The sequence below is a fragment of the Halichoerus grypus genome, chromosome 9 (genome assembly GCF_964656455.1).
Source record: "Halichoerus grypus chromosome 9, mHalGry1.hap1.1, whole genome shotgun sequence".
In the NCBI taxonomy this organism is placed as follows: domain Eukaryota; kingdom Metazoa; phylum Chordata; class Mammalia; order Carnivora; family Phocidae; genus Halichoerus; species Halichoerus grypus.
The window spans coordinates 115,749,401-115,769,275 of NC_135720.1; the positions used below are offsets into that span (position 1 = coordinate 115,749,401).

The 19,875-nt window shown below is 38.3% G+C and overlaps 1 protein-coding gene across 1 annotated transcript; it reads left to right on the forward strand.

Annotated features, from left to right (window-relative positions):
- Positions 1 to 1,162: 1,162 nt before the first annotated feature.
- Positions 1,163 to 19,537, forward strand: BTNL2 (butyrophilin like 2). The gene is given in 10 exon segments (XM_078054363.1): positions 1,163 to 1,241; positions 2,962 to 3,309; positions 4,935 to 5,216; positions 6,819 to 6,839; positions 12,149 to 12,496; positions 13,513 to 13,794; positions 14,481 to 14,576; positions 19,269 to 19,389; positions 19,391 to 19,454; positions 19,457 to 19,537. Coding segments are annotated over 10 exon segments (1,722 nt in total).
- The last annotated feature ends 338 nt before the right edge of the window (positions 19,538 to 19,875 follow it).

Sequence of the window (19,875 nt, forward strand, 5' to 3'; positions counted from 1 at the left end):
CCCATTTTCATATCGATCTTTGAGCGCTCTTGTGTGTCTAAGTGTTGTGGCTGGGCTTGTATCAGTTTCCCTAGAGGTATTTTAGATGAAAGTGTGCATCATTTTAAAAAGCAGTCATAAATAAAAAAATTTTAAAAATAAATAAATAAATAAATAAATAAAATAAAAAGCAGTCATAATAGAGTATAAATAATCTCCTGAACCACTTGGTTTATAATCCCTATTTCAGTGACTGCTGCTTTTCCCTTGCCCTATAGAATTTTACTGGTATTAGTTTCTGGGTAAAGAGAAACAATCGCCAGCTTATCGTTGCTCCTGAACAGGTTCTTCTAGTTGGTGTGAAGCAGGAGAATGCTGGACATGTCAGATGGAATGAGTCTTAGGCTTCTTCCACTCTGAATTTTTCAGTTTTCAAAATTTAAAGCTGGCATTTGATTTTTGTCCTGGTAGTTTTAAAACTTTTTAGCTGTGTGGAAGCATTTTTATAATGCTGGTATAATGGGCATGTGGGGTTTGCCGATCTCTGCAGTTGGGCTATTTCTTTTACTCATTCCTTTGTGTTCCAAGACGACATTGAAAGGCCATTTAGGGTAGTTTCCTTGGTCTCTTCCTGCAGCCCCATTTCTACCACTCTTTCCTTCACTTTCCAAGGTGTGCCCTGGCCCTTGGGTTCTCCCAAGGCACTAGCGATGGCTTCCTGGCTGAAGAGTGAGGATGCAGAGCCTTCCTGTTCTTTCCTGTACACCTAGGAGAGGGTGGTGATGAAGAACTTTGCAGGAGGGGCTGGGAGGAGGGCAAGGAAAAACATTTGAATCCTACTATATAATTTCTGCATGCTCAGAATAAATGGACCTTAGGAGATTTTTAAAAACATATAAATATTATTGTCCCTTGAACTCAGGAGGGCTTTTCATTTCAATCAGAAATCTTCCCTCAAGCCTAAAAAAAATAGTTTAAAGTACAACACATGAGGTAAGGGGTCAGAAATGATCAGTAACTGCAGAGAAATTGAGCCAAGTCCATTTCCTTGTTTGATTGTGGAGGGGTTATGTTGATTCCTCGTTGAGACTATGTAACTGTTGGAAACAACAGAGTGACCTTGCTCCATTATAGTATCATTTGGGTGTACTCATATTTTTCTTTTGTGTTTGCTGTAGGGAGAATGGTGGATTTTCCAGGATACAGTCTGTCTGGTGCAGTTGCCTCTTTCTTCTTCGTACTGCTCACCATGAAGCAGCCAGGTAGGATACCCTTTTTCCCTTTACTGTATATCTAAATGTCCCAGTGATACAGTCCACATGCAGAGTTCCAAATCAAAAGGGCTAGGACAATATTAGGACTTGGGGTCCAGGAACCAATGCATCTGTGTTCCAGAAAGGGTCCTCCACTTCTAGCTGGGTTACCTTAAAAAGTGACTTGAGTGCCTTCTGCCTTAGTTTCCTCATCTTTGTGATAAGAATAACAACATACCTATGTCTTAAAGGCTAGGACAGGCTTTAGGATTAAATGAGGCTGCACATGAATAAGTACCTGGAACACATTAAGTTATTCATCCATTTTCCTGCTTCCACGCAGGACAGAACTTTGGTGGCAAGGAAAATGGCTGCTTCTTACCACAAACTAAACAGCATAAAAATACTTGGAAACAAGAAATTAGATTTCCAAGAAATGGATTTGGAAATCTCAGTGGCTGAATTGTACCTTAAAAAGGGATTATGAAAATTCAGTGTCAGGGGGAAATACCAGAGTCCTAAGGAAATACAACATGCAGAAGTGGAAAAAACATTGGACAGGGCACCAGAAGGCTCAGGCTCCAGACTGAGGGCTGCCAGAAACTACGTGATGTGACATGAGGCTGTCCTGACCTCTGTATAATGCAATTTCCTAGCCTGTAAAAGAAGTCAACCAGATGGAATGACTTCAGATCTAGCTTCATATGTGGATTCCGTAAATGAAGAATGGAAGCAGATCTCCACTTAAGCTCTGTAGTGACCTTTTGACCAGCATCTATTTGATATTCATCAGCAAGTGAGCAAGTTGAAGTTCCTTCCTTCTTAGGATGATTGGATGTGGCAGAGAAAGTACAAATAGCTCTGGAGCATTTTAGGATAAGGAAGAATATAATATATATGACTTTTGAGATTATTAAACATAATAACATGTGGAATTATTAAATATCCCTTCGATTTGCACATAATGACAAGAGGTCAAACATGACTCAAAATTTGATTAAAAGTTTCAAACTGTCTAGACAAGCCACTGCCCTTAATCTACCACAAAATGTCCTTGCACAAAACTGCATTGTACATACAAAGCTCCAGTAACTGGAGCCTTGCCTACTCCAGACCAAAAATTTTTTAAAGTTAAAAAATAATCCCAGGTCCTTACCTAGAACCAGAGCAATCCTGAAAAGCTGAAAAATCTAATGAATGAATTTATTACCTAAATTTTAGGAAAATGATTATGAAATCAGTCACTAACAATATAAAGTGGAATCACTAACTATAAAATAAATTACTATAAAATATAAAACAAATCACTAACAAAGTTCTCAGTGTAAAAAATCAATTTACACATTAACTTATTAGAGAATAAAAACAACCCAGAGAAGGTGGCTTTAGTATCTTAAAGATGAAGAAATTGAGATTCCAAATCTCAAATCTCATTGAAAATAATAGGTTTGCTCCCCAAATCACACAGCTGGTGACAGATTTAGCACTAACACTCAAATTTTTGAACTGCATGTTATTTTCAGTACTACACAGAATTGTCTTTTTAACAGCCAAATGTGCAAACCATCATGCTGGATTTCTCTAAATCATTGAAAATAAAGCCCTCCCTCCTCCCTCCTCCTATTGAAAATAAAGGTGCCTCCATTTTGATAGGTTGGACATCCCAAAGCAAGTATATTAATCTTCCAGTTGGCATTTCCTGGTTCCTCTTTTTCATTCTGTTTTGTAGATAACTGGAGAGTGATTGGTTCTACACATCCAATCCTGGCCAGGATTGGGGAAGATGCCCTACTAACCTGTCAGCTCCTCCCCAAGAGGACCACAATGCACACGAAGGTGACATGGTACCGCTCTGAGCCCAGCACACCTGTGTTTGTATACTGGGATGGAGCTGATGTGACTGAGATGCAGATGGAGGAGTACAGAGGCCGGGTAGAGTTGATAAAGGATGGCATTCATGAGGGAAATGTGACTCTGAAGATAAACAACATCCAACCATCTGATAATGGGCAATACTGGTGCCATTTCCAAGAGAATAACTATTGTGGAGAAACAAGCTTGCTGGTTAAAGTAGCAGGTGAATATTTTGGAAAAGACAAAGTCTTGGAGGGAGAAGTATATTAATTTGTGGTAAGCCTATTGCTAGTTGAAAAATTCCCTTTTAATCCTCAAGGCAATTCCTAATGGCCAGTCCTCTTTCCTGATTCATTTGAAGACAAGTAATCCTGAAGTTTTCAAAGCAAGCTCACTTAAACAATCTTCTCAAGTTTAACTTATGCAGTTTTGACTATTCTTGACCACTAATTGCAATCCATGACATGCGGTCATTAGCAATTTTACTGAGGCACAAATTTGTGCTGTATCAGGCTGATGTGTTAGGGCAAGTCAATCACTGAGTGAGTGAATCTAGCTGACTGCCCAGCAACCATATCTCAATGGAATGCGTTGTTCTCTACCCAAACTCCAATATGCAATAACCAAGTGTGCAAATTATGTTTCTTTCTGGAATGCCTCCTGTGAGAAAACTAGTGCTGGGAACAAAGAGGTTAAGAACTGTGTTTTTATGGAGATTATTAAATATTGGTGTTCAATGAATTGGGGACTCCAGATGCATTTGGACATACCCACTGTGAATGACAGGATTTTGCCTGATGCTTTTGTAGTAGCAAAGTGGGAAACAGTTGAGAAAAAGGATCTGTTCTGGGGAAAAATGCATATCTGAAAAGTAAATAATCATCTAGTTCCCTGGCAAGAATAACTCTCCCATATGCTAAAGAGAAAATCAGGCAAATCCACTGACCTTCTCAGGGAAATAGTTCTCTGGAGATGTTACCATCTCTGACTCACACTAAGGCTCTTTCCTAACACCATTTTTTCTTAACACCCGTGACTATGATTATTATAGTTATGTTACAGGTGATCGAAGATGGATGAAAGAATCTATGTATTTCTGAGATATGGAGAGAGGAAGGCAGCTGTTCACTATCAGGAACATTTGAAAATAAGCCACACATTTTCTAAGGCTGTAGGTGAAGGGAGTGATTCTCTTTCCCCACCAAGTGATAGAGATTTATCACCTATGGGAAATATAGTCCCTTTGTTTGGGTTTGAGAGCAGTGTTGGATAAAGAAAGAATTTCATGACTACATAAAACTAAGATTTCTAAAAAACATTTTCCCATTGACTGTAAGGAATATTTAGCAACCAGAGCTCCTCCTGGGGCATCCCATTCTATATACCCAGGTTATCTACTTGCTCCCCAAGATCACAACCACCACCAGAAAGAATGTAAAGAATAGTCCCTGGAGATGATTTCTGGCTTTATATTAAATGTTCTAATTAATCAGAGTCAAGATAGCACCTAAAATGTCAGACAGAGTTTGTGGCATGGGGAAGCTCAATGAATAAATCATAACACATCTTTGTTGGCAGTACTAGTGACATAAGCAAAATGTCATTATGTCCCTTTCTCTTATTCTCCTCCTGTCTGGATCTGAAGAAAAAGACAGCTCATACGCTAAAGTTTAAAGATCCAGAATGGGGAACAAGCAAAGTGTATATGAACTCCAATTTGAATGGGAAGAGGACTTGGGACCCATGAACTCCTGCCCTCTCCCTATGAGCAATGTCACCGGGATCTTGGTTTCTATGGTTTGTGCCTCCGTGGGCTCCAGGCCTTAGGGCTGTATCTTCCCTCCACAGGTCTGGGGTCTGCCCCTTACATCCACGTGGAGGGACCTGTGGAAAGTGGAGTCCAGCTTGTGTGCACTGCAAAAGGCTGGTTCCCAGAGCCCCAGGTTTATTGGGCAGATATCACAGGAGAGAAGTTGCTGGCTGTCTCTGAGCATTCCATCCAAGATGATAATGGCCTGTTCTATGTGGAAACCACTCTTGTGGTCAGGAATGATTCTGTGGAGACCGTGTCCTGCTTCATCCACAACCCCATCCTCAATGAAGAGAAGAGCTCAGTCATCTCCATTCCAGGTCAGAGCTCTGCCTCTAGGACCAATGTGCTAATGTGCAAAGTGATTAACAGGAAAGGTTCAAAGGACTGTTCCATAGCACCTAGTATTTTTTTATTAAGGAAAATATCTAAAATTTAGTAATATGTATTAAAACATATAAACTATTTATGGCTGGAAATATATACTATATTTTGATTAAACAGCTATTGTTAATGGTATTCCAGTTATTTTCAAGTTCCACCTTTTCTTCTTTCTGAACTAATTTTCTTTACTCACAAGTATGCATCACATGATAAAGAAAATAAAACTATATTCTTTCAATTAAAATGTTTTCCTATACCACATTGTGCCAGTTGCTTCTGGAACCTGTCATGTGAAGATAATCAGAGATGGAGACAACTATTTACATAATAGCATCTTAATTATAGCCTCATTTATAAATAGCAACAAAAACAACAGTAAAAAAAAGGCACAATACAACAGTGGAGTGAATGTTAAGTATCTAATGTGACTATAAATTATAGCATTGATGAAAAATGGTATTTTCAAATGATTTTAATGGTTGAAAAAATCCTTATGATGGACTATTTATATAAAGATGACGTCTATCTATCTACCTACCTATGTATCTATCTATCTATAAACATTTCCAATCATGTAAAAAATAATGGCTTTCCATAACTTAAAACTGCACTAAGATTTTTGGGACATCTTCTATATTTAGATATAAGGATATAGTTATTCTTACTCATATAAATGGATATATGAAAGAATTTTAAGTAAATGTCACATGTGAACGTTAAAAGGAGCTGAATATATATTATATATTATATATATATGAATACATATTATAAATGCTTTATATATGTTTTATCTCTCAGTTTGGAATTATAGGTGATAATTGTCTATGTCCGTATATTTTTTAAACTTTTTTTTTTTTTAAAGATTTTATTTATTTATTTGAGAGAGAGAGAATGAGAGAGAGCACATGAGAGGGGGGAGGGTCAGAGGGAGAAGCAGACTCCCCGCAGAGCAGGGAGCCCGATGCGGGACTCGATCCAGGGACTCCAGGATCATGACCTGAGCCGAAGGCAGTCACTTAACCAACTGAGCCACCCAGGCGCCCTATGTCCGTATATTTTTATCCTTTCCATGCACTTACAAGAAGAATATGTATCATTTTTACAAGATATTAAATACCAATATGTTAAGTATCAGCATAAATAAACAATCATGAGGTAATAGAACTGAGAGGCTTTTTGTTATGCAAACAAAAGGAAAAACAGCTGGATCGCTAGGTGTTCTACAGGAAAGAACATTTTTCTCTAATTTCTTTTTTATGAATTGAGCTTTTTGTTTATATTTATTTATTCATTTATTTTTTTATTATGTTATGCTAGACACCATACATCACATCATTAGTTTTGATGTAGTGTTCCATGATTCATTGTTTGCGTATAACACCCAGTGCTCCATGCAGAACGTGCCCTCCTTAATACCCATAGCCCGGTGATGAACTGAGCTTTTTAATAAAATGTAGAGCTTTCTTTTCTTTTTAAATATTTTCTCTCCTTTCCCTTAGGTCAAATTCCCTAATATATTATCCTTGTTCTTTTTCCAGAGAAACACCAGAATGAGCTAGGTGAGTAGACACTGGATGCACTGGTATAAAGGAGACCCTGCTTGCCCCAAAGGGAATTGATAGTCCCTGGACAAAGCCAGTGGGAGCTACCGTGACAACTCGTAATCCAGATGAGAAACAGAGGCATGACTTCAAGTCTCAAGTTCAGTTAGTACCAGAGGGGATGGGCACAACACAGCCTCCTTCGGGCACCTTTGCACTGTGTAACCTATGACTTTAAGTGTTCACTGGGACCCACTGAGCCTCAGATGGACGCCTGTAAGGGGCACAGACACGATCTCTGCTCTACTTGTGTGTAAGGGATGGTATAGGACAGATGGTGGGCTTCTGGAGGCCCTTTTAAAATCTTTCTAGTGTGAAGGCAGTGTCCTCGTGGTAACTGGAGATCATCACCCATCACCTCAACACTCTGGCCTTGCTGTGGTTTCTGCACCTTCTCCTCACCCCAGTGGATCCTAACCTCATCATACTGGGCAGGAGCCATTACTTTCCTAGATATAGCCTGGGACACTGCCTGGGTCCTTCAATCATTTTCCTGTTTTTCTTCTTTTTTTTACTTAACAGTCGGACTGTAATTATTTTACTGTACCTAAGATAAAGATAAGTGGTTTACAAAGTAACCAACTGATATTTGAGCCTCTTTCAGTTTCTCCTTTACCCCCTTACCATCTTCCTCCTTCCTGTGACCTTTTCTCCCAGCCCATGATATGGGCCCATGCAGCCTGCTCCCTGCCCAGATGCATATGACCTTGTATCACTCATTTTCCATCAATATCCTGCTCACCCTCAAGTCACTGGTTATAGGAATGTGTGCGTGCACATGTGCCTATTGCAGATTAGGTGAGGTTGAGCGTACAAACACACCCCAATCTCTGCCAGAGTCTAGTGTGACACTTTCGAGCCCATCAAGGCCATAAAGATAAAGGGAATGGCCTCAGGAAGGTCAAAGGTAACTCCACAACCTGAGGAAAGTTCCACCCCTGTAAGCCATACCATCCAAATCAGATCCCCTTCTGCCTGCGTAGCATCTGCTTATGATCAGACAGAAACCTTAACGAGCAGAACTTGTTAGTTACAGATCAGACCAGTGTTGGGGCAGGTTGACACATGTCTCTGTCCCTCAGGAAGACTTTATTTTTTTAATTTTATTTATTTATTTATTTTTACTTTTAAAATCCCTTTATTTTTTTTGTTTTGTTTTTCATGCAAAATGTCTACCCTAATTTTTTAAAATTATTAACATATGATGTATTATTTGTTTCAGGGGTACAGGTCTGTGATTCATCAGTCTTACACAATACACAGCACTCACCACAACACATACCCTTCCCAATGTCCATCACCCAGCCACCCCATCCCTCCCACCCCCTTCCTCTACAGCAACCCTCAGTTTGTTTCCTGAGATTAAGAGTCTCTTCTGGTTTGTCTCCCTCTCTGGTTTCGTCTTGTTTCATTTTTTCCTTTCTTCCCCTATGATCTTCTGCCTTGTTTCTTAAATTCCACATGTCGGTGAGATCATATGATAATTGTCTTTCTCTGATTGACTTATTTAGCTTAACATAATACCCTCTAGTTCCATCCACGTTGTTGCTATTGGCAAGATTTCAATTTTTTGATGGCTGCATAATATTCCACTGTGTATGTGGTGTGTGTGTGTGTGTGTGTGTATATATATATACACACCACATCTTCTTTATCCATTCATCTGTCGATGGACATCTAGGCTTTTTCCATAGTTTGGCTATTGCGGACATTGTTGCTATAAACATTGGGGTGCATGTACCCCTTCAGATCACTACATTTGTATCTTTGGGGTAAATACCCAGTAGCGCAATTGTTGGGGTGTAGGGTAGCTTTATTTTCAACTATTTGAGGAACTTGCATATTATTTTCCAGCATGGCTGCACCAGCTTGCATTCCCACCAACGGTGTAGGAGGGTTCCCTTTTCTCTGCATCCTCGCCAACATCTGTCGTTTCCTGATTTGTTAATTTTAGCCATTCTGACTGGTGTGAGGTGATATCTCATTGTGGTTTTGATTTGTATTTCCCTGGTGCTGAGTGATGTTGAGCACTTTTTCGTGTGTCTGTTGGCCATTTGGATGTCTTCTTTGCAGAAATGTCTGTTCATGTCTTCTGCACCTTTCTTGATTGGATTATTTGTTCTTTGGGTGTTGAGTTTGAGAAGTTCTTTATAGATCTTGGATACCAGCCCTTTATCTGATATGTCCTTTGCAAATATCTTCTCCCATTCTGTTGATTGTCTTTTGGTTTTGTTGATTGTTTCCTTTGTTGTGCAAAAGCTCCCCACAAAAAAGGAGAATTACAGACCAATATCCAATGAATATGGATGCAAATATTCTCACCAAAATACGAGCCAATAGGATCCAACAGTACATTCAAAGGATTATTGACCATGAGAAAGTGGGATTTATTCCTGGGCTGCAAGGTTGGTTCAACATCTGCAAATCAATCAATGTGATACACTACATTAATAAAAGAAAGGACAAAAACTGTATGATCCTCTCAATAGACGCAGAAAAAGCATCTGACAAAGTACAGCATCCTTTCTTGATTAAAACTCTTCACAGTGCAGGGATAGAGAGTACATACCTCAATATCATAAAAGCCATCTATGAAAAACCCACAGCGAGTGAAGAGTCACACCTCTGAGTTATTTGAACCACTCTGACATGTCCACTGGAGACCCAGTACACACAATACAATTGGGTGTTGTGTTGTTCCTAGTTGTGCTGACCTTCTGGAACCACAGTAAAACATGATGAAAATATGGAGCTCCCCTTGGCTCCCTGTTAGGTGGGGGTTACAGATCTATACCCTTAGGAACTTTGAGGGTTGTTGATTGAGAATACCAGGAGTTTCACATCTACCTCTGTATTATCCTCATGAATTAGAACTTGGAGACAAGGACTCACTGCAGTTGGCTGCTGGCAAACTGAGCTTGCTATAGAAGTCCTAGGACTGGAATTCCAATTCTCACTATGGCAAATAATCTTTTTTTTTTTAATTTAAATTTTAGTTAGTTAACACACGTGCAATATTGGTTTCTGGAGTCGAATTCAGTGATTCATCACTTACATACAACACCCAGTGCTCATCACAGCAAGTGCCCTCTTTGATGCCCATCACTCATCTAGCCCACCCCCACCATTCCCCTTCATCAAATAATCTTATAAAAATAATGACTAGTTTTAAGAAATATTAATTATATGCCAGGTGGGATGCTAAATGCTTTACAGAGATTATTTCTTTTTCTTACAATAATTATAAAAGTTAATAGATTTATCCTCATTTTACAGCTGGCAAAATCTTATAGATATATGTGGTTTGTGGGAAACCATTGAGAAATTGTGATATTTGCCCTCTAATCTGGCTTAAGAGTGCAAGTTCTTAATCACTTATGTGTGATTTTTGTAAATCATTGGTCTCTATTTCCCTCATCTTCAAAATGAACATGTTGAATTTAATCTCTGATGTAGTATTAAGCTCTACACTGGATATGATATGATATGATATTAATATAATATTATATGATATAAAAATATAGCATATTGAGGAAATGAGATAACCCACTTAATTGAATATGCTGATTAAAAGAGGATTATATGACATGATGATGGGATTATCATGTTTCAAGGAATTGATGTATATTCAGTGAACTGCACACTCCAGAAAGGATTTAATTTTCAGTGAATATTCAGAGGGCCTTTCAGTAACATACATACAATACCCCAATAATAGAACAAAACAATAAATGTGAGCACAAATTGTGTGGAAGGCCCACAATATATACAAAAGTATATAAAGAAATGAGATTATGCAGAGCTTCTCTCAAGGAGCTTGTATTCTAGAAGAATATCACTTATTAACAGATTGGGCTGCATGATTTTTTTCCCATACTTCCAACTTTATTTTTTACTTGGATTCTGGAATAACAGGTGTTTCATATATCTATCATGCGCCTACTCATATGGGTAATGGAGATAAGGAAATTGTCTGTTTTATTAAGTAATTTACTGTAAAATACGTGGAAGGAGAAATAACAACAGACTAATCCCTAGTTCATTTTTTCTGACTCCTATTTTTGTCTCCAGATTTTAACAGATACATATGCAATGGAGATATTATTTTAGGTAAAATTGAAAGATAAAGCAAACAAAATGCTGGAAATAATTGGGAGTCAAATTCTAGCTAGAAGAGAAGGGAATAATCTGAAAATTAGGCTTGTGTTGATTGACAGTAAGTTTCCTTTCTAAAGAAGTACCTAGCAGATTTTAGCTAATTACATAATGAGGACATTTTGCCTTTTGTCATTGACTCTCATCCAACAATATACAAATTTATGCCTGTATTTCTATTATAAATGACCATAACTTATGTGAAAGCATTTTTATCCTTTGATCGGAAAGGATGACTCTCAATTTAGAACAGAGAAAAACTAGCATGACCAGAGCCTGATGAACTGGAAGTGTAACATAGCTTGTGTCCAGGAAAGCCATCAGAGAAAATCTCCAATTTTCACAATGGGAGGATTAGACTTTTTGTGTATTCATTGTTGTTTTGTGTTTTATATTTTGCCAACCTCCCCAATTCTTGGTTTTATAATGTTTCTCCAAAATAATCTGAGGACATTGAACCTGGTGTGTGTTTAGAGCTCCACATATGTGGGACCTCACAGAACCAAAACATGGAGGCTGGATCTGACTTATAAGGTGTTATAAAAATCAAACCAGGGGAAGATTCCTTCACATTTAATTACTAAAAATCCACCTGAAACTCATTTTTATCCCTTATCATTAACAAGGCAGAAGGATTAGCTTCAGTGCCCTCAAGTTTCACGGTCTGCATGCCTCCACTCACACTGCATAGTCATCCAAGAGCTTTATATAGATGATTTTGCTTAACTCCAGAAGGGAGTGATATATTTATTTCACAGTTTAAGAAACTGAGGCATACACAGATTGAGAAGTAGTTTAAGGAGCTCATACTGACGTGAAGTGATAAAATATTATTTTATTCTAGGAGTAGTAATTGCAAAATTATTTTATTGGGCTGTAATCTGATTAAAGTAGGTCGAGGCAGGTGTGGGTTCCATTAATGGTTCTTTTTTTCCAGGGACAAGCTCTATCCTGATTCGACCAAATCTCCCCCTCTCTAAAGGATGACCTTGTGCCTCACAGCTCCCCTGAGATGCCCCTGGGTTCTAAACCCCACTTGAGATTTTCTTACTGATGACACTATTTGCTCCATTTTGTGTCTTTCATTGCGTTTTGTCTGTTGTATTTCATAGCTTCCTTAGAAGTGATTGGACCTCCCCAGCCCATCCTTGTCAGAGTGGGAGAAGACATACAATTAACCTGTTACCTGTCCCCAAAGACTAATGCACAGAGCATGGAGGTGAGGTGGGTCAAATCACACCGTTATCCTGCTGTTTACGTGTATGCGGATGGGGGACATATGACTGAAGAGCAGATGGAAGAATATAGAGGGAGGACAGTGTTGGTGAGTGATGCCATTGATGAGGGGATACTGACCCTGCAGATACACCATGCCACAACGTCAGATAATGGGCAGTACCGGTGCCTTTTTGAAAAAGATGGTGTCTATCAGGAGGCCAGTTTGGATCTGAAGATAGTAGGTAAGGATTCCAGATGTTTTTGATTCAACCTTTGTTCCTACTGCTTTAACATGCTAGTTCCTGGAAATTTTCCCTGGTACCTGAAATTTTTGGAATGTCCATTCACTTGTCAAATTTATATTGAACACTCTGATGCATAAGAACTGTAGTACATACTTAAAGTTCACAAACTCACATGGACCAGATTTAATTCTCTGGGTATAGAAATTGTACACTTCCCAAGATCTCTGTAAAATGACCACACATTTAGTGAAATTTGAGAATTTTACTCCATAACTCTACATAAGACTCATTATTTCAGAGTGTTCTTAAAATTCTGAACAATGTGTAGTTACTAGGAAGTATAATTATGTGAAGACTAACCTATATCCACATAAAAGCAAAAATAGTATCAACAGAACTGGCAGGATGGAAGAAGAAAGACAAAATCACTCCCTGCATCATAATTTCCCACTGTTTATATTTGTGAGTAAGAATTGATTTTTCAAGGTTAGCAAATACCATTGAAGACATAGGCCAACATTTTGGATAATTGATTTGTTTCTCCAATTGATTTTGGGTCTCAATTCATAAACATATTCATGAAATATCCACAGGGGTACATATTGAGAAGTTAAATGGACTCTATTATTTTCTGCCACTGGATGTACATGTTTATAAAATCTTGATATTTGAGGATATTCTTTTACTCACTTTCTTTAATCCTGTCCATGTGATTCATGTCTTGGTCAAAGCTATTTTGTTTTCAGATACAGAAGAGAAAAGATTGGATTTAAAATTTACTTTTCCTGTGACTCTATCTGAGGATGACTTTAGGAATACAAAAAATAAAAATAAACCAAACATAACAAAACTAGAAGCCATTCCAGCTAGTCTCATCCCTAAGTGGAGTATAATTCCACTATAAGCTTTGTTCTCTCAGCCAAGACTTTCCCCTCTTTCCTCTCAGTGAAGTTACTGACCATATAACCACTTGCAGACACTCTAGGTTTTGTTCCTTGATCTTTATTCCCCAGGTCTGGGTTCTTCCCCACTGATCACTGTAAAGGAACAGAAGGATGGAGAAATAGAGCTGATATGCAGTTCAGAAGGGTGGTTCCCAGAGCCCCATGTGCAATGGAAGGACATGGAAGGAAAGATAATACCATCATTTTCAGAGGTTCTGACTGAAGACAGGCACAGGCTGTTCCATGTGGAGACATCTCTATTGGTCACAAACAGCTCTTTCGTGAACGTAACTTGTTCCATTAGTAACTCCCTTCTTGATGAGCAGAAAATGGCTACTTTTTTTCTTTCAGGTTGGTGACTCCATGTGTTCCTCTCAACTTTGGGAAATGCATATGAAGGCAAACCCAGACTTACATTTTATTGCTCTACTGTTTTTAAATTTTTATTTTCTTCTCTCTGATAAAATCACCTGCTATCTCTTACAAAAATGGTCTTCAGGATACCTGGAGATCCTACTGACATCCCTTGACTAAAGCCTTAAGGTTATATTGTTGCATATACACTAACTTCTAAGACTTGACTCTACCATCACTGTAAGGACAAACTCTCTTCTTCTGATGTGAAACCAATATCACTTTTTTTTTTCTTTATTGTGGATTGTCTTTGGGATTAGAAACTAGTTTTCCTTAACACCATCTTCACGCCTGTGGATTAGGTAATTTTATCCTTTTCCTACCCTTGTTATTCCAGTGATGGTGGTGATGTAATTGGAAGAGACAGGAAAGAAATGTGTGTGTGTGTGTGTGTGTGTGTGTGTGTGTGTGTGTGTGTATTTCTGACAGGAGCAAACAGTAAAGCTAGCATAAACTTTGGGTCTCCCCTCAAGTTCTGCAGAATAGAGAGGAACAGATCAGCTTCCTCCGTGAGAGACCCACTTCTCACCCTCCTCTCTAGCTCAGGAGCTGCTCATAAAAAGAATGATCTTGGAATTTTCCCAGTTTCGTGATTTAATGGGATTCTGGGTTTTCCATTTTAGAGCCCATGATGAGTTTTTCATGGAAGATAGTGCTTATTTGGCTATTACTTCTTGCTGCAATTGTAGGCCTGGTCAAGAGGAGGAGCTGTAAAAAAGGTAAGTCAGGTAAATAGTCATGTATGGAGCATCCTTTGTAGGGGAGCCTTGCCGTGCACTTTCCCTAGCCTCTTTTTTCAGCAGTCACATAGGGGAAGCATTCAGTGAACATTCAGTAATTAATGAAACATGAGAGTCCATGGCTTACATTCATGTAGTGGAGGATCAGTGCTGAATGATATCAGAGTTTACAGTGATAATAGAAGCAAAGGGATTAAACAATAATTTGATCCCCCAGTGAACATTCCCAACTGATCTACTTAAGGGAGAAGAAGAAAAAAGTCACATAGCCATCCATGCTTTCAAGGGTGAGAGCTGAGACCTGACTGAGATGCTGTTGGCATGAACATTTCACTAAGATCTTTAAAAATACGGTGACTTGCTTATTGGTGATTCTTGCTCTACGGATGAAGGACTTCTATGTGTTGATAGGTTGTTTTGTGTGCCCTATAAAGTTCCTTCACTTCAAATCTCTTATGTCACTATAACTTTGGTTTGCCTGTTTGGATGTTGATATAATGGAATTTATATTTTAAAATACTCCACACATTGGTTATCATCAGAATGGATTTTCTTTCTCTACAGTGAATGTGACATTGGATCCAAATACAGCTCACCCAGGACTGATCCTTTCTGAGGGATACAAGCATGTGACCCATGAACATTCATACAGCCATACATCTGACAGAGCTTGCTCAATGGACCAGGCGAGGAGGGGCTCATGTCAGGGAGATGGTACTGAGAAATGGAGGTTGGGAACAAGAGAGTATAGGTCCCAGGTATTGCCAAGGGCAATATAGGGAGGGAGGGAGTCATCCCTGTGTCACCTGAGAATGTGTTCAGACAATGAGTTGCTATGGAAACCAGTACTGGGCCATTACCTTTCCTCCAAGCCTCCTCTCCCTAAAGATGGCTCCTGGAAGGGTCAAAATCTTCCTTGACTAGCCTCTGGACACCTCTCTTTATAACATGACCAACAAGTGCTCTATCTACGCTTTTCTTCTCTGAAACTCTATACACCTTCTTCATTCTTTAATCCCTTAATGTGGGTTCTCCTGACATCTTTCCTACACCCAGGAGATTTTGTAACACCTCCAAGGGAATAAACAACCTTAGATTTTGGAAACAAGGATTATAGTCCAAGTCCCAGTCTTCTTCTTTCACCAGCTGCCTGAAGGGGCTCACACCATCCTCCAGCTACCAAATCAAGATGCTTTAATGTCACTCTGGCTTCAGATTTGATCTGGAGACTGATCCCTTCAGAGAACTATCCTATCCCAGGCTCTCTGAAATCCTGCCACCAATCACAACCTGATATGTGATGACCAAAGATTCTTAGAAAATCCAATGAGAAATGCAATTAGGCCTAGAGAAGGAAATGCAAGGAAAGATTATTTATAGGTTTGTTTATGAAGGTGAGAATTTTCCCAGTGGGGCTGAGGAAATAAGAAATACAGTTATAAAAGAGTAAGAGAAAATACAGCTGAGTAGAAGGAGGAAATCTGATCACTGAGATATAATCTTGAATATCATATGAAATGTAGAATTCCTATTCCAGACTTTTTCAGAAAGTGGAAATTTGGAGTGGAAAAAAATTTTAGAAATTCTATTCGAAGACAAATACCATATGATTTCATTTATATGTGGAATCTAAAAGCAAAACAAATGAATAAACAAACAAAAAGCAGAATCAGACCTATAAATACTGAGAACAAACTGATGATTGCCAGAAAGGAGAGGGTAGGGGGATGGGTAAAATGGGTGAAGGGGAGTGGGAAGTACAGACTTCCAGTTATGGAATGAATAAGTCATGAGAATAAAAGGTACAGCATAGGGAATATAGTCAATAATATTGTAATAGTGTTGTACAGTAACAGATGGTAGCTACTCTTGTGAGCACTACATAACCTATAGATGTGTCAAATCACTATGTTGTACACCTGGAATTAATGTAACATTGTGTGTCGACTTTACTCATATTTAAAAAATGTAAAGAAGAAGAAATTCTAGTCCAAGGAGAAAATTAATTTCTTTTCATTGTATCTATATGAGATGATAGATGGTAACTAAATCTATTGTGGTAATCAGTTCACAATATATACAAATTGAATCATCATGCTGTACACCTAAACTTATATAGTGATATGTGTTAATTATTTCACAATAAAGCTGGAAAAAAGAGAAAAATTAATTTTATATTGTGTATACGAAGGTGTCAATTTTATTTTTAGAACAAAAAATGCACAATTAAAATCAATAATTACAAAATAAACAGAAGCAATAAATACAACACGTGGTAGGAATATTTTAAAACTATAATGAATTAAAGAAGAGAAACTATAAGTGGAAGAAGAAAGAATATGGGAAAAGAAAGACTTGGAAAAAGTCTTGAAATCTTCTGAAGTGAGAATGAGGAATACCTACTAGTGACACTCTGCTGTCTTTTAGGGTGGCAGCCATCATGGTCATCACTCACCTGTCGCATCCTGGAGTGTCTCTTTTGGCTCATAGTATTTTTTCTCTGTTTTTTAAACTCTTATGTGTATGTTTGAAGCTATGTATTATTCTTCCACTAGTATTTACACATTTATTTTACTTAGTTTTTAAAATTTTCGATAGTGAAATACACATAACATAAAACTCATTTTAGCCATTTTAAAGTATACAATTCAGTGGTATTTATACCTTCATGATATTGTCCAACCATCATCAGCATCCAGTTCTAGATTATTACGCCAGAAGAAAACTCCATAATTATTAAGCAGTCACTACCCATTTTCTCTTTTCCCCAGCCCCGGCAACCACTATTTCCTCTCTATGAATTTGCCTATACTAGATATTTCATATAAATGGAATCACAAAATGTATGGATTTTTTAGTGTCTGGCTTTTTTTTTTTTTTTTTTTTACTTAACATAGTATTTTTAGCGTTCATCCATGTTGTAGCATGTACCAGTACTTCATTCTTTTTTTTTTTATAAACAATTTTTATTTTTTAAGAGCTGTTTTAGGTTTATTGCAAAATTGCCTGAAAAATCCAGAGTATTTCCATATCCTTCCTCCCTCTCCCCATAATTTCCTATTAACACTTTGCATTGGTATGGTACATTTGTTACAACAGATGAACCAATAATGATGCATTATTTTCAACTATAGTCTCTAGGTAGGGTCCACATTAGGGTTCACTTTTTGTGTTATACATTCTGTGGGGTTTGACAAATGTTTTACTACTTTTGGTACATTAATATACCCTTTTTATTTTTGAAGTCAAATTTATTAGTAGATATCCTGGCTTTGCCTTAAAATATGTTTAATGTTACTCTATTTTGACTTAATGTAATTAAAAATATTTTATTTAGTAAAGTCTGAGGGTTAACTATCCCCCCCTTTTTTTGTCTTCCTTCTTGATGAGTTTAACTTTTTGCTTGTTAGTTTTATGTGCTTGTGCAGGCCCAATATATAACATATAGGTTTTCCCTAGGAAGATCTCAAGAAAATGTGGTTTTTATCAGTCAAATTCTTTCACTATGTATTAAGAAACATGTTTTCTTTAGCTCACCAAATTGGGGATTAATTTACTTTCTCAGTTCCGATGCCAGTTTGAAAAAACATGGGGAAAGAAAAAGATTGGTGGCTTGATTAAGACACCCCAATCACTGATGTAGTCACTGTGGCTGATGGATGAGTGACTGGATTGGCCCATCAAGGATCCAGTTCCCTGTCACTTCTGATGCATAGGGAGCTGGTTGTAGTCATGCAAAGCATTGTGACTCTCAGAAGAGATGTATAGATTGGATAGATCTCAGTTTAAGGGAGAGGACTGGAGGAAATCAGAAACCAAATTTGTTAACCCCTCTGCAAGACTTTTTTCTCATTGACAGTAGACTTTAAGTTCCATTAGGGCAGTGATATTTTTCTTTTTTGTGTATCCTCACAAAGTAGAAAAGTGGCATATATTAGCTGATCAATAAACATTTATGAAGTAGAGGAAGAGATTCGTAAATAGGATATTTATTTAATATTTTACCTATAGAAGACACTGTGCTGGGCTGTAGAAATAAAATGCTTAGTAAGGCATAATTCCTGCCCTAAGATAGTTCTTTATTGTAATAAAGTCTCTCACTTTGTTTTTGAATATCTTATCATTCCCTCATAGAGTCTACTCAGAATGGGATTGCCAGAGCAGTCCAGCAATAAATATTTGATGGAGTCAGATGGTGAATTCAAGGTCATTACTTTGTCAGGAACTGTGGGCTACCCGGAGACCCTTCATTGCTTGTTGATTTGCCCATCCTTAGAGATGAGGATATAATGGATGATGTCATCCCTGACATTTCTACAACTGTGATTCCAATAGAACATCAACCTTCACATTTTCTTTCATTGCCCACCTCTAGCCTTTGATCCCCAATCTCTAAGTTTAGAAGGACAAAACCCATTAAAATGAGTAGAGAAGTAAGGGCACCTCTCTGGCTCAGTTGGTGGAGCATGTGACTCTTGATCTCTGAGTCCTGATTTCAGGCCCCACATTGGGCATTGAGCTTACTTAAAACAACAACAACAACTTTTGAGAGCCAGGGAGCCACCCCCAGGTCACCTGTTGGTCAGCCTGCCTGACCAGTGTGTGCCGTGGTGGCTGCCATGGGAGTGTAGGGGAGACCATCTCCCTGGAGTCGGGTTCACTTTCCCCAAGCATGGTCAGACCTACGTGGTGCACTTCTGGAGATACTTGAAGATGGAAAGAAATTTGATTCTTCCAGGGACAGAAACAAGCTCTTTAGGTTTATGCTAAGTAGGTGATCTGAGGCTGAGAAGAAGGGTTGCCCACATGAATGTGGGTCAGAGAGCCAAACTGACTATCTCTCTGGACTACATTTATGGTGTGGTGCCACTGGGCACCCAGTCATCATCCCACCAAATGCCACTCTCCTTTTTGACATGGAGCTTCTGCAACTGGAGTGACAGCAATGGCCTCCTCCCTGAGCTCCCCATTATTAGATGTGTCATGGAGGGATCTGGTGTGTCCAGATGCACACGTGAATCCTATGGCACTTTTCCTGACTTTCCACTACACTCTTTGTATAAACATGACCCTGACTGAATGTGTTCTGGCACTCAGCTTTGCTCTTTCCCTCTCTCCTCCTATGTGTGTTGGCTTAAACTATATGACCTAAATCTCAAGTTACTCATTTTATTTCGTTTTTGTTTTGGGGTGAAGGTTCAGCTTTAGTCTTTTGGATCTAGGTTTTCACTTACATATTAGTAAGATATAAATAGCACAAATAATGGGTTAACTTTAT